Here is a 14,811-nt window from a genome sequence, read left to right as displayed (position 1 = left end):
TTGTTGGGGTGGAACGCTGCATTTTTGTGATATAAAGAAAGACATACTGGGAATGTGTCCGTGCCTTCATTCCTTGGAATGTTACAATACTTGGAATGACAGTTGCTGTTATGTTACACTAAGACAGGGTCTGCGTGTACATGCTGCTGTACGCAGGCATCTGCACCTTTCAGGTGACAACTTTTGTGTACTGCAACAATTGCACCACTCTGTGATTTAGTGATTTAGGGCTATATAAATAAAGATTGATTGATTGACTCTCAACAAAACAGGCACATCGATTGCGGTTGATAATATTTTGTTTGTGTAAAAATCTGCACTTCTATTGATATTTTTTGGTACTTGTTTTCTTTTGAATTCTACTAATTTATTCAAGTAGTATATAAGAACTAAAAAGAAATACATATTTTTAAAAGGGCACAGCTGTTTGCAACTTGCTCTCAGTTATATTTTTCAAACACAAATAATAACAAGAATACCACTAACTAGCCCATTTTACCAACAGTAAATACGTCAATACATGCTAAGCGCTGTAAGTGGTCAGAATATAATGCTTAAAATCATTTGGAAAGTTATCACTCCAAAGGCATCTGCGTAAAGGTAGCAAACAGCCCCTTTTAGTGGAAACCACTGAATTTTCCCAGGACCAACTAAAATCACCACCTGTGGGTCCTCGGGACTCACTATATTAAAAATCTACAAACCCCGTTTCCATATGAGTTGGGAAATTGTGTTAGATGTAAATATAAATGGAATACAATGATTTGCAAATCATTTTCAACCCATATTCAGTTGAATATGCTACAAAGACAACATATTTGATGTTCAAACTGATGAACTTTTTTTTTTTGCAAATAATCATTAACTTTAGAATTTGATGCCAGCAACACGTGACAAAGAAGTTGGGAAAGGTGGCAATAAATACTGATAAAGTTGAGGAATGCTCATCAAACACCTTTTTGGAACATCCCACAGGTGAACAGGCAAATTGGGAACAGGTGGGTGCCATGATTGGGTATAAAAGTAGATTCCATGAAATGCTGAGTCATTCACAAACAAAGATGGGGCGAGGGTCACCACTTTGTCAACAAATGCGTGAGCAAATTGTTGAACAGTTTAAGAAAAACCTTTCTCAACCAGCTATTGCAAGGAATTTAGGGATTTCACCATCTACGGTCCGTAATATCATCAAAGGGTTCAGAGAATCTAGAGAAATCACTGCACGTAAGCAGCTAAGCCTGTGACCTTCGATCCCTCAGGCTGTACTGCATCAACAAGCGACATTAGTGTGTAAAGGATATCACCACATGGGCTCAAGAACACTTCAGAAACCCACTGTCAGTAACTACAGTTGGTCGCTACATCTGTAAGTGCAAGTTAAAACTCTCCTATGCAAGGCGAAAACCGTTTATCAACAACACCCAGAGACGCCATCGGCTTCGCTGGGCCTGAGCCCATCTAAGATGGACTGATACAAAGTGGAAAAGTGTTCTGTGGTCTGACGAGTCCACGTTTCAAATTGTTTTTGGAAACTGTGGACGTTGTGTCCTCCGGACCAAAGAGGAAAAGAACCATTCGGATTGCTATAGGCGCAAAGTTGAAAAGCCAGCATCTGTGATGGTATGGGGGTGTATTAGTGCCCAAGACATGGGTAACTTACACATCTGTGAAGGCGCCATTAAGGCTGAAAGGTACATACAGGTTTTGGAGCAACATATGTTGACATCCAAGCAACGTTACCATGGACGCCCCTGCTTATTTCAGCAAGACAATGCCAAGCTACGTGTTACATCAACGTGGCTTCATAGTAAAAGAGTGCGGGTACTAGACTGGCCTGCCTGTAGTCCAGACTTGTCTCCCATTGAAAATGTGTGGCGCATTATGAAGCCTAAAATACCACAACGGAGACCCCCGGACTGTTGAACAACTTAAGCTTTACATCAAGCAAGAATGGGAAAGAATTCCACCTGAGAAGCTTCAAAAATGTGTCTCCTCAGTTCCCAAACGTTTACTGAATGTTGTTAAAAGGAAAGGCCATGTAACACAGTGGTGAACATGCCCTTTCCCAACTACTTTGGCACGTGTTGCAGCCATGAAATTCTAAGTTAATTATTATTTGCAAAAAAAAATTAAAGTTTATGAGTTTGAACATCAAATATCTTGTTTTTGTATTGCATTCAATTGAATATGGGTTGAAAGGGATTTGCAAATCATTGTATTCCGTTTATATTTACATCTAACACAATTTCCCAACTCATGGAACGGGGTTTGTATTAACATCACTGGTCACTCTGGCATATATAAGTAACAATATGATCTGTAATGTAATGCATGTGATGCGCTGTCAGTCATGTTGTATAACTGTTTGTGTAGCTTAGTACATGTGTGTACTGCATGACGTAGTATGACTTGACTACAAAAAGCTGTAGGACAGGGATCTTTAATTGAGGGTTGCATTAGGGCTTATGATAGCACTGCGTTTATCTGTAAGGGTGCACATGTGTGTCACTTTGTACGTTTTTTGAGTGTTAATTATACAATTGTGTAAGCTAGGACACTTCATAGTTTTAAATGTTTTCAGTGAAACTGAAAAATAGTCTGTGCTACTATTTTTTTTTCATTTAGTACCACAAGTGCTGTTAGTAAAAAAGCTAAGCGCAAAATCCTGTGTGCTTTGGTTTAGAATGAGCATGGCCTCCAATTAGTATTTAATTTCTCCACGGCTATGATGGAATGTAGGTTGCAAAACAACTAACTGTCAATCAACAAAACTTTTCACAACCATGTAGCTAACATGAATGTTTTCTTTCATAACACAGCGACTTGGAATTATACTAAACCAAATGGCTAACATGTCACAATAGTTTATTAGAAAATAGACAGATAGAGAGACAGATAGAAGGCACGTGAAAAACTCACACGTCTTCCTCGGTAGTCACCACAGTCAGTGGTGACTTGGGCTAGGCCAGGTGGGAGTGTTTGGGCAAGGTAGCCCAGGTAGGTGGCCAGAACCAGGAGAGTGAGCACACCGATGCAGATGAGGACAATGCAACGTCTGGACAGCACCAAGAAGGGGCTGATGTAATGTCTGTGTCGAACATACTGCACTTCTTCTTCATCTTCCTCTTGCACCAGGTAGCGGTACTCTGTCCTTTCTGGGACTTCATATACGTCCTCACTCATCTTCAATCTAGGACACAATATAACAAAACACAACATCACTATCTTTCTGTCCCCATAAATTATGTCAACTGCAGGACATTGTAAGCCAATTTCAAATTCACTTAATAAATTCATTATTGATGAATTGTTCCGTTTATATCATGCATGATACAATGGTTCTCTCAGTTATTTAATCCTACATTTATTATGCATGCATTTATCTCTAAAATCTTTATTTCAAATGCGTTTATTACGAATGTATTCATTTTGTATTCTCATTTTATTCACTTACACATTTTTACTCTTAGGTTGTAGCAACACTTTCTTATTTTGTTAATTTATTTATTTTTTAATCACTGCATAATATACATTGTGTATGTTACTTGTTGTAAAAATGCATCAATTAAATGTAACAAAAGCTGCATTATTGACATTATATACATGTCACTAGTTTAAAAATTTTACAATCTGCATAAATGACATCATACCAGCAGTAAAACATCAAACAAATTAAATTAATGACATGATAGGGTCCACACAGTTACACTGTATATTTATAACTTAAATAATAACTGAGGTACAGAATGTATAAGTAATTTAAGCAGAAAGTTAAATAATAAAAATATGTGTGTGGAAAAAAAGTATGTAAGTTAACATGAAAACAAAAGTATGGCGTAGTGAATCTGCTTACATTCTGACTCATAATTGTTATGTTGTGAACCCTTACCCTTGAAGCCAAAGTACATTTGAAATACTTTATGAACATGTTCCCAAAAAACTAGCACAAAATAATGGTTAACATGAAAATATACCTCGTAAAATTTAAAAGTCCGAGTTTGCTGTTAATTCGCGTAGCTTCATTGCTGCGACATCTATACAAAAATACGTTGTTTACAACGTCAACATTTTGAGCCACGCTCTTGCACGCACTTACTCATTCCATGTCTATAGTCCACAAAGGTCATAATTATCTTCGTATATTTCATGCTCACCATTGAAAAGGACTTGAAAATAGCAGGAGGTTTGTTAGTAAACACGTTTTTTTTAAAGTTTAGGACAAACTACTGGAAGACAAGACAGGCCGAAAAGTTAACCTTCTTCTACATTTCCGGTAGATAAGACGTGGATAGTGTATTATACTGCCCCCTTGAGGGGAAGGCGGACGCTCTTAGCATGCACACTTAAAGGGAAACTGCAATTTTTCGGGAATGTTGCCTATCGTAAACAATCATCATGAGAGACAAGAACACACGTCTTTTTTTTTTTTAATTTATTTTAAAGATGGTGAAAAAACGGCTAATAGGAGTCACCGTTGTAAGCCTCAAAGCCCTCTAAAACAACGTCAAAACCCTCCATCTACCTTTTTTATACACACTGCAAGTATATATATAATCTAGTAACGACAGACAGGTTCATAACAATATGTACAGTATTTACCGTATATTGATCATTTTAATCATTGCTGGGACTGATTTCCTTTGTGCATTGATTTTTTCATAGCAGCACACGTCCAACTTCTGGCAACAAATGTGAGTTCCTACTTCCGGAAACAAACGCGCGTGTGTCTTTTAATCATGACAGAATCGATAACAGACAACGAAGACGCCAATTTTTGGACAAATGAGGTTTCACAACCTAATCTTTTTGAAGCTGTACATCTGGAGGATGAACTGCTGCTTATAGAAGTGAGCATGAAAGAAGGGTGAGACGTTGGAGCAGACAGAAGCTGAGAGAGTGAGGTGAAAGTGACTTTGATGCGATAAATGGGACATTTAGAGCCATGCCATTTCGACATAAATGGAGTGCTTCCCCAAATAAACTGGAAAAAACATCCCTGGCCAGCTGAGAAACGCTCAACTGTCCATCGAGTGAGTCAAACTTCAATATCAATCATGATACACACAGCAAATTATTAAAACTACAGTACATACGCTGTCTGGCTAGCTGTGTACAAACAAAACATAAAATGTAGGCTAGTACTTCACATATACTGTAATATGTCAGTACTGATTTGTGTCCTATCGCAGTGCTGTGCATTACAAACTAAAACACAATTTGTGCTGTAGTAGAAACTAGCTTATCTCTTTGATATCTCTTTGTGAAAGCTCACTCTCCGGTGAGCTTTCACGGCTAATACCGAAGCACACCGATGTGTTACACCGCTGGAAAAAGAGTTCCTCAGTGTTCGCTTTTACGATAACAATGTCTCTACAGTTTGGTTACGATACAGGCTACGAAACGTAAATGAAGTATTGGATACATTCTTAGAGTGATTTAGTGGTAGAATTGATTGCTCCCATTAGCTGCATTGCTAGACACCGGAGAGTTATCTCAAGTACTTTCCGTGTAAGACAGTGGCGATTGCTCTAAGACTGTAAGTGAAGCTTAACTTCCCCAAAATAGAGCCTATCCCAGCTGTATTTGGGCGGAAGGCACAGTACACCCTGGACACGTCACCAACTCATCGCAGGGCCAACAGAGATAGACACACAACTATTTACTCTCAGATTCACACACTAGAGCCAATTTAGTGTTGCCAGTCAGCCTATCCCCAGTTGCATGTCTTTGGAGGTGGGTAGCTGGAGTACTTGGAGAGAACCCACGCAGTCCGGGGAGAGCATGCCAACTGATACCGGTACTCATCGGTACCAATTTTGGCCACTTTGTGTGTGTTCATGTGTTAATGAAAGAAAATAAATACATATATAGATAATTAGATAAATAAATAGATAAATAAAAAAACAGTTTATGTAACATTTAACAGTGAGTTGATAATTATAACTGTGCTGTCATGTATCTTGTTTTCTTGCCATAGTCAGAAAGAAGTCTTTGCCATGAAGTTGAATGTACCAGTCTTGTCTTTGTTATATAAACTAAGTGTTTATACTGTCCAGTGATTACCAACTTTTTGAGCCCAGCCTATCAGTCATAAACCGCAGCCCATCGGCACATTTTCAATTTGGCCTTTGGAGGCACAAAGTTTGACCCCCTGCCCAGTCTATGCATTATTGTACGAAAACCTATTGTTTGCAGTGACTTGTTCCAGTAATGTTTCTGTGCTTTTGTTTGGGTGTTTCGATACGTGACAACATTTCCCCCTGGGGCAAGTCTTCTTCTGAATCAGGGGTGTCAAACTAATTTTCATTGAGGGCCACATCGCAGTAATAGCTGCTTTCAGAGGGTCGCTTTTTAAAAATTAATTTACATTATGCATGCGGGCAATAACCTGTGGTTAATCACGAATAATCAAAATGCACATGCATTTGATTATTACATTTTTTTTTATGTATAACTTGCTTTGAAATCATAAATAAAGGTGACAAGCATATATTTATCGATTTGTTTTTGTCTCTCAAAAATGGTTTTGCAATACAGTATATAATAATATAATTGGCATGATCAGATAATATTGAAGTTCAAAATATGCATTTTTTTCGGTCAAAAGTGAAAGAACGAATGCATTTAGTAATAAAAGTATATTATTTTTTCCAGGCTTTCGCGGGCCACATAGATTGATGTGGCGGGTCAAACAATGTGAGTTGTTGTCATGTATATGCTGCATTTGAGCTGGAAGCCTTGCTTTTCTATGTCTGCATTGGTTTGGTGCATGGTATAATTTGTTCAGGTGTAATATACTCTTGCGTGGCGTAGCCTGCGTTCCCGCCCACAGTGTCTTGTTTGATTTTTTATTTATTTGAATTAGGACAATGCATATTCATCAACATAGAGCAACAATGTAAATATGCCGGAGTTATTAGCACAATAGCTCATTTTCATCCGTTGTCCTAAGGCAGGTTAATACAGTAAACATTCAACAGGTCATGATACAAAAGAATACATAAATCACAAGACATTAGACATTACAAGCATACCATAAGCACAGACCAAGGACAACAAAATCAAACAAACAACAAACAAAACAAAAACAAGTGAATAATCTAATTGTGCGCGCATGTCTGATTAGTTTTCAACCACTGTTTCAGTGCAGTTTTAAATGTTAAATAGGTGTCACAGTTTCTGACATGGGCTGGCAGCCTGTTCCATGACTGTATGCCTCTGATATACTCCACCATTTGGCCAAATTTAGACCTGCGCCTTTGTACGTTGCAGTCCCCTCTGGTCACTGCTCTGGTGTTTACTTACTTGACTGCTATTTTTTTTTTTATTAATAACATCTATCAAGGGAGGGGGAGCAAGTTTATTTAGAACTCTAAAGATGAGGCAAGCATCCATGAATATCTGATAATGATCTAAATCCAAAATATTATACTTACTTAACATGCTACAATAATGATACTTTAGATACCTTATAGTTCCTCAGTGGGGTGTGGCGCCAGACTCGTATTTCTCTTCCAAAACACTAGGTGGCAGTGTCTCCAGAAGGAGCAACTGCAGCTGTTGTTGACTAGATAATGTGTTTCCTTCCTGCAAAGTGACGACATCGACATATTTGCAGAGGTGGGTAGAGTAGCCAGAAATTGTACTCAAGTAAGAGTACTGTTACTTTAGAGATTTATTACTCAAGTAAAAGTAAGGAGTAGTCACCCAAATATTTACTTGAGTAAAAGTAAAAAGTATGTTGTGAAAAAACTACTCAAGTACTGAGTAACTGATGAGTAACATACTTGCTTACTTGCTTATGGTAGTCCATCGTATCCGATGATGACTTCCACTTCTTCTATTGGTGAGTTTTGAGGTGACTAAAAAGTCCAATACGAGAGCCACATGGTCTATTGCAATGGGGGCATATGAAGTTAGTGTTTGTTGTGGTGTTGGCTGCAGGGCCCATCTTCCTCCTCTGGCGTTTCCCTTCCCTCGCTGCGCTTCTCTCCTCTTCAAAATGTTGAAGGCCTGCATGGCAGAGTTGCCTCCAGAGAGGGCGATCTGAGGCAGAGCTTTCCAGCTGTGTGTGCTGTATTCCACACCTCTTGAGAGTTCTTTTCAGTTGGTCCTTATACCTCCGCTTTTGGCCTCCTGCAGATCTCTGGCCATGATGAAGTTGACCATATAGCAGTTGTCGGGGAAGTCTATCAACTGGCATTCTGATGGTGTGGCCGGCCCATCGCAGTTGGTACTGGAGAAAAGTGGCCTCCATGCTCTTAGTACCAGTTTTACTCAGGACTTCCGTGTGTGGCACACGATCACGCCATGTCAGCCCAAGGATCCGCTGGAGACACTTGATGTGAAAGTTCTCCAGCTGTTGGATGTGGCGGCGATACAGGGTCCAAGCTTCACAGCCATATAATAGTGTGCAGACACAGATGGCTTGGTAGACTGCCACCTTAGTACGTATGCTGAGGTCTTTGTTCACATACACCCTCTTACGCAGTCTACCAAAGGAGGCTGAGGCAGATCTTATTCGATTTTGAACATCATTGTCCATGCTGCAGTTTTCGGAGAGGATGCTCCCAAGATATTTGAAGTCTGGGACTATTGCTAGGGTCTTGTCATCGATGTTAAAGACAGGTGATGGTGGTCGAGTTGGCGGAGGGGAGTTCCACTGGCACAGTACCTCCGTCTTTACAGTGTTCACAGTGAGACCCAGTCTGCTATAGGCCTTCACAGCAGCTGTTATCGTCGCCTGCAGAGCCTCTGATGTATGTGCCACAAAGGCACAATCATCAGCATACTGTAATTCCACAATGTTCACAGTTTTGACCTTGGTAGCCGCCTGCAGCCTTCTGATGTTAAATAAGCTTCCATCCAACCTGTAATCCACCAGCACACCACTGCTTCCCTCAACTTCTTTGTGCAGTAGCCAGGTGACACTCATGAGGAAGATGTTGAATAGTACAGGTGCAAGTACACAACCCTGTCTGACACCTGTGGATACCTTGAAAGGCCTAGACTCATGTCCTCCTGTTGTCACCTGAGCCATCATCCCCTCGTGGAAACTTTGCAAGATGTTTACAAACTTCCGCGGGCAACCAACCCTGAGAAGGACCGTCCAGAGCAAGTCTCTGTTGACCGTATCAAAGGCCTTTGATAGGTCCACAAACGCCATGTATAGATCTTGATGTTGCTCCCGACACTTCTCTTGTAGCTGGCGTGTTGTGAAAATCATGTCCACAGTGCTGCGATTTTTCCTGAAGCCACATTGAGACTCAGGCAACAGGTGTTCTGTTATGCTCTGTACGAGTCTTGACAGCATCACTTTGGCAAGAACCTTGCCAGCAGCAGACAGGAGGGATATTCCTCTATTATTGCCACAGACAGACTTCTCACCCTTCCCTTTATATATGGTTACAACATTTGCATCCCGCCATTGTTGGGGGACTGCTCCGCGTTTCCATATATCAGCAATATAGTGGAAAATTGCTCTGGTACAGAGATAGCCTCCCTGTTTAAGGATCTCTGCAGGGATGCCATCCGGGCCAGGTGTCTTGTTGTTCTTAAGTGACCTAATTGCAGCCAGGACTTCAGAGAAGGTTGGTGGAAGATCCAGTTCTTCAATAGTTGGGTAGCTGGGCAGCTCATCCAGCACTGCCAGATCAGGGGTGGCAGGTTGGTTTAAAAGTGTCTGGAAGTGTTCCGCCCATCTATCCACAACTTGTTTCTGGTCCTTTATGAGGGTTGAGCCATCAGCCGACTTCACAGGTGAAAGAGAGGAGTTTCTGGGGCCATGGATGGTTTTCACAGCATTATAGAAGTTGTGCATGTCGTTCTTCACTGCAAAATGTTCGATTTCTTGAGCCTTGTCAGTCCACCAGTCATTTTTCAGTTTTCGTAGGACAGACTGTACCTCCTTCCTTGATGTTCTCCAGTGCTGCTTTAGCCTGACAGATGTAGGGTTGTTCAGGGATGCGTTACGGGCCTTGTGCATGGTGTCCAGTATGGTTCTGATGGATTCTGAGTTTTCGTCGAACCAGTCCTGATGCTTCCTACGGCGGTAGCCAATAGACTCGGCTGCAGCCTCATAGAGCTTTGAGCTAAGGCAGGTCCAGTAGTCATCAACACTGCCTTCAGGGCTCAGGAAGGGGTCGATTTCCTGCAGCTTCCCTGCAATGGAGGATCGAAGGCTGTTCCGGGCCTCGTCTGCTTCAAGCCGGGCAGAGTCCAACCGCTTCTTTCCAGTTTTTCGGAGACGAACAGGGGGACGTACTGACGCTCGCAACTTGGAGATAATCATGCGGTGGTCAGTCCAGCAGTCAGCACCTCTCATTGCACGGGTGATGTGCACGTCCTTGGTGTCCTTGCGTCTCACGATGACGTAATCCAGCAGATGCCATTGCTTGGATCGTGGGTGCATCCAGGAAGCCTTGTGTTTATTTTTCTGTTGGAAGATTGTGTTGGTGATTGTCAGGTCATGCTCAGCACAGAGACTGAGTAGCCTCATGCCATTGCTGTTGACCTTCCCGATACCATGCTTCCCAATCACTCCTTTCCATATGAGGTGGTTTTTCCCCACCCTGGCATTAAAATCACCAAGCAGGAAGATTTTGTCACTGCTGGGGATGCGCTGTAGGGCCTCATCTAGTTCCTGGTAGAAACGGTCCTTTGCCTCATTCTCGGATGGTAAAGTTGGCGCATAGGCACTGAGAAGAGTTGCGTAGCTGTGTTTTGCAAGGGGAATACGGACAGACATGAGTCTTTCACTTATGCCGGTAGGTGTTTCAGTGAAACTGGGTAGCAGGCTGTTTTTTATTGCCAAACCAACACCATGGTGATGCGGACCTTCTGTAGGGTAACCCTTCCAGAAAAAGGTATAACCCTGGCCTTCTTCCTTTAGGGATCCCTCATCCAGAAGTCTGGTCTCACTCAAGGCGGCGATGTCAATTCCATAACGTCTGAGCTCAGCAGCAACAAGCGCAGTTCTTCTTTGCGGCCTGTCAGGGTTGTTGTCCAAGAGGGTTCTAATATTCCATGTAGCCAATTTCAGGGGAACTTGTTTATTTTTTGTTTTTCGACCGCGGTAGTGGAATGTCCCGGTAGGTGCGGTATCCTACCCGGGGTGTGAAGAGTGGGCAATGTTTAGGCCACCTTTTCTAGGCCTTCCCCCATCTTTGGGGTGAGCAGTGTGGCTCCTAAATAGGGCTGCTCAGTCATACAGGGGTCTGCCGAAATCAGCTGCCACTCAATTCCCAGCTGATAGCGACCATTATAGCCCTGTATCGCTGACGTGCAGGGATCTAACTAGAAGCTCCCAGTTCATTCTAACCTGCCCCCGTTATCAGACATCCTGACGCCGTCAGACTTTGTGCTTCAGAATCCAATTGCTGTTCTGGATCCACCAAGGTCAGAAGCAGAGACCTGTGCGATGATACGTTTTAAGTGCCTCTGGGGGTGCACAGTTCCCAGCCGCACTATCTTCGCCACAAAGAGATGGAGCCTAGTGGCAAGGGGGAAACCCAGGACAACCAGCATCTCTTCATAGCTGCAGGAGGCCTCCGGAACCCTCAGTCTGTCGTGGCCCGCCTACGTGTGCCTCCATCACGGTGCTTTTCTCTCAGGGTGTGCTCCCCTAGCCTTTGTCTTCCTGGACTTACCCGCAAGGCAGCGGGTCGATCCCCTACCTTTTAGCCTGTATGTAGTAACATACACACACACACACACTCACACACATATATATATATATATATATATATACACACACACACACACACACATATATATATACACATATATATATATATACACATATATATATATATATATATACATACATATATATATACAGTATATAATTTATATTTATTTATTTTGCCGTTTTTGTTTACATGTTAAAGGTGTTTTAATGAATATACATGCATGTTTAACACATATAGATTCCTTTATTTCATGAAAACAAGAATATAAGTTGGTGTATTACCTGATTCTGATGACTTGCATTGATTGTAATCAGACAGTAGTGCTGGTAACGTCCACGTTTTCAAATGGAGGAGAAAAAAAGTTCCTCCTTTCTGTCTAATACCACATGAAAGTGGTTGGTTTTTGGCTTCTTATTTGTCCAGCTTCCATATTCGTTTTTATACACTTTACAAGAAATACATTGGCGGCAAACTCCGTAGCTTGCTAGCTTGCTAGCTTGTTTGCGCTGGCTTTCGGAGACTCTTATTTTGAAAGCGCAGGCGCGATGGAGCGGCACTTTTATTGTGAAGACAGGAACTGTGCAGTCAGTCTTTAGACTTTTGACGGGATGTACGGTTGAAACAAAAAAGGGTATTTTTTCCTTCACACTTTTGATTGATTGATTGGAACTTTTCTTATTAGATTGCACAGTACAGTACATATTCCGTACAATTGACCACTAAATGGTAACACCCCAATACGTTTTTCAACTTGTTTAAGTCAGGTCATGTGACCACCTGGCTCTGTTTGATTGGTCCAACGTCACCGGTGACTGCATCTGATTGGTGGAACGGAGTGAACGTCACCAGTGACTGTATTTGTTGAAACGCAGGCACTATGACAGACCAAAACAAACAAAGCGTGCATTAACAGATCGATAAAAATTAGTAGCGAGTAGCGAGCTGAATGTAGATAAAAGTAGCGGAGTAAATGTAGCGTTTCTTCTCTATAAATATACTCAAGTAAAAGTAAAAGTATGTTGCATTAAAACTACTCTTAGAAGTACAATTTATCCCAAAAGTTACTCAAGTAGATGTAACGGAGTAAATGTAGCGCGTTACTACCCACCTCTGCATATTTGTCCTAGTGATGGGATCGGCAGTTCTTTTGACTGTACTGAATCACTAGAATCAGTTCCTTAAATTGACTCGTTCAAAAAATGTGTTCACCGAATCACCCCCCACCCCTCCCCCAAAAAAAGGAGGGGGGGGCGTGCGTAGTACAGTACAGTGCAGACATTCGTGGGAGAAGCAGCAAATAGGGTGAACGCGAGTCCCTACACAGCTCTGTGCATGCAGTACACCAGGCAGTGAGTGACACAGTCAGCACAGTTCAGTACGTGAACCTGAATCACTTCTGCAGCAGCAGTTCTGTGTGCAGGTCGGCGAATCACGAGTCAGTCAGTAACAGATTCCCCAGCGGCAGATCTCGGTGTGTGTCAGTTCGCGAACGACACAAGCCCTCAGCACCCAATGAACGACGTGCACAGTGACTGAACGAGAGCCTCAATGTGACGTCATCCTCCGCGACACAGTCAGTTCTCTGTGTCAGTAGGTTCGCGAATCCTGATTCTGAATGAGTGACTGAGTGCAGCGCGAACCTGAATCACGTCCTCAGCGACAACCAGTCAGTTCTTGTAGGTTCATGAAGCGAACCTGAATCACTCAGCTACAGTTCTGTGGGCCAGAGGGCGACAGACGTGAATCGCTCTCTGCCCTGACAGACTCCCCTTGACGTTCGCAAACAGACATTGCAGCTGTAGTAGAGATTATGTTACTTTTAAAAACACTGTGTGTGCGTTTCCGGCCTGTCCAATAAACAAAATGTGACTCAATGTCTTGGTTGTTAAATATGTTTTATTGCACTGAAATGAAAATAAGAAATAAATAAAAGTGGGAAATAAAAAAAATAGTAATAGCCTACTAAAATGCTTGCAATCAACAGTTAAATAAATAGGCCTCGTTTGTTTAGTGCAAAAACAAATATTAAATTAAGAAACCCTTAACAAATGCCAACATAAAAACTAAATGTTCTGTAGCAAAGAAAATTTAAACTTAAATATGCAAACAAAAAGAAAATAAATACCTTCAAAATAATACAAATAAATTAAGAACCAGAAATGCCAACATAAAAACTAAATGTTCTGTAGACAACGTTTAAAAATATAACAAAGAAAATATCAACTTAAATGTGCAAACAAAAATAAAATAAATAGGCTACCTTAAATAAAACAAAACACATATTAAACCAAGTGCCAGAAATGCCAACATTAAAACAAAAATTTCTGTAGCTTACATTTAAAAATATAAAAATGGAAATATCAACTTAAATATGCAATAAAAAAGAAAATAAATAGCTTAAATAATATAAAAATCAAGAAACTAAACACACACACACACACACACACACACACACACACACACACACACACACACACACACACACACACACACACACACACACACACACACACACACACACACACACACACACACACACACACACACACACACCAAAAGGTGTTGTTGTTTGTGGTTACCAGTAGGAAGAACCATGTCGAGCTGCATGAATAACTTGGCTTTAATAAAGACTTCAGGAGGACAGCAATTTTACATACGCACTGCATGAGAGAGTGGTAATAACTGATTCCCTGATGTGCACACCCTGGTGGTGTGTTCGAAAATTACAACAACAAAACAGTCATTTTACCAAATGATCTACATCCTTCCCTTTTAGTAAAGAGTCTTTCATAAAAAACAAAAGCAGATAAGTGAAATGAATATCTATATGTAACAGAGATTAAATCTCTTAACTGTGTAGGGTAAGTACAAACAATTCACTATCTGTATGAAATATCTAAACACATCACAGAACAGGTAGAAAAAATACTATCTCTCAAAATAAATCACATGTACATTTGTTTTTTGTTTTTTCTTACTGCACATACTTTGGATTGGGTCTACACACTCGACCTGCACGTGTTGTATAAGCTGTGTCAGTCTGCGTCATGAATCTGGGTCGAATTGGTGATGCACTTTCCGTTTGCCTAATCACTGTCTCTTCTCTCATTGGTGTGGGAGG

General features: G+C 41.2%; 1 protein-coding gene across 2 annotated transcripts in view; it reads right to left on the bottom strand.

The window, feature by feature from the left end:
• LOC133608566 (para-nitrobenzyl esterase) overlaps nucleotides 1-4,292 on the bottom strand; it is a 55,770-nt gene extending 51,478 nt beyond the window's left edge. The window contains exons 1-2 of one of the 2 annotated variants that reach the window (XM_061963877.2): nucleotides 4,155-4,292; nucleotides 2,920-3,190 (exon numbers count right to left, since the gene is read on the bottom strand). In XM_061963877.2, the coding sequence (XP_061819861.1) occupies nucleotides 2,920-3,183 (264 nt within the window). In that variant the 5' untranslated portion in view covers nucleotides 3,184-3,190; nucleotides 4,155-4,292. Of the gene's footprint in view, nucleotides 1-2,919; nucleotides 3,191-4,096 lie in introns of both variants that reach the window. The other variant, XM_061963876.2, reaches the window with a different exon arrangement.
• Nucleotides 4,293-14,811: the final 10,519 nt, after the last annotated feature.

This window comes from Nerophis lumbriciformis, linkage group LG06, assembly GCF_033978685.3.
Source record: "Nerophis lumbriciformis linkage group LG06, RoL_Nlum_v2.1, whole genome shotgun sequence".
Taxonomy (NCBI): Eukaryota; Metazoa; Chordata; class Actinopteri; order Syngnathiformes; family Syngnathidae; genus Nerophis; species Nerophis lumbriciformis.
Note: the sequence above shows the minus strand (reverse complement) of the source record. Positions and strands in the feature narration are given on the sequence as shown.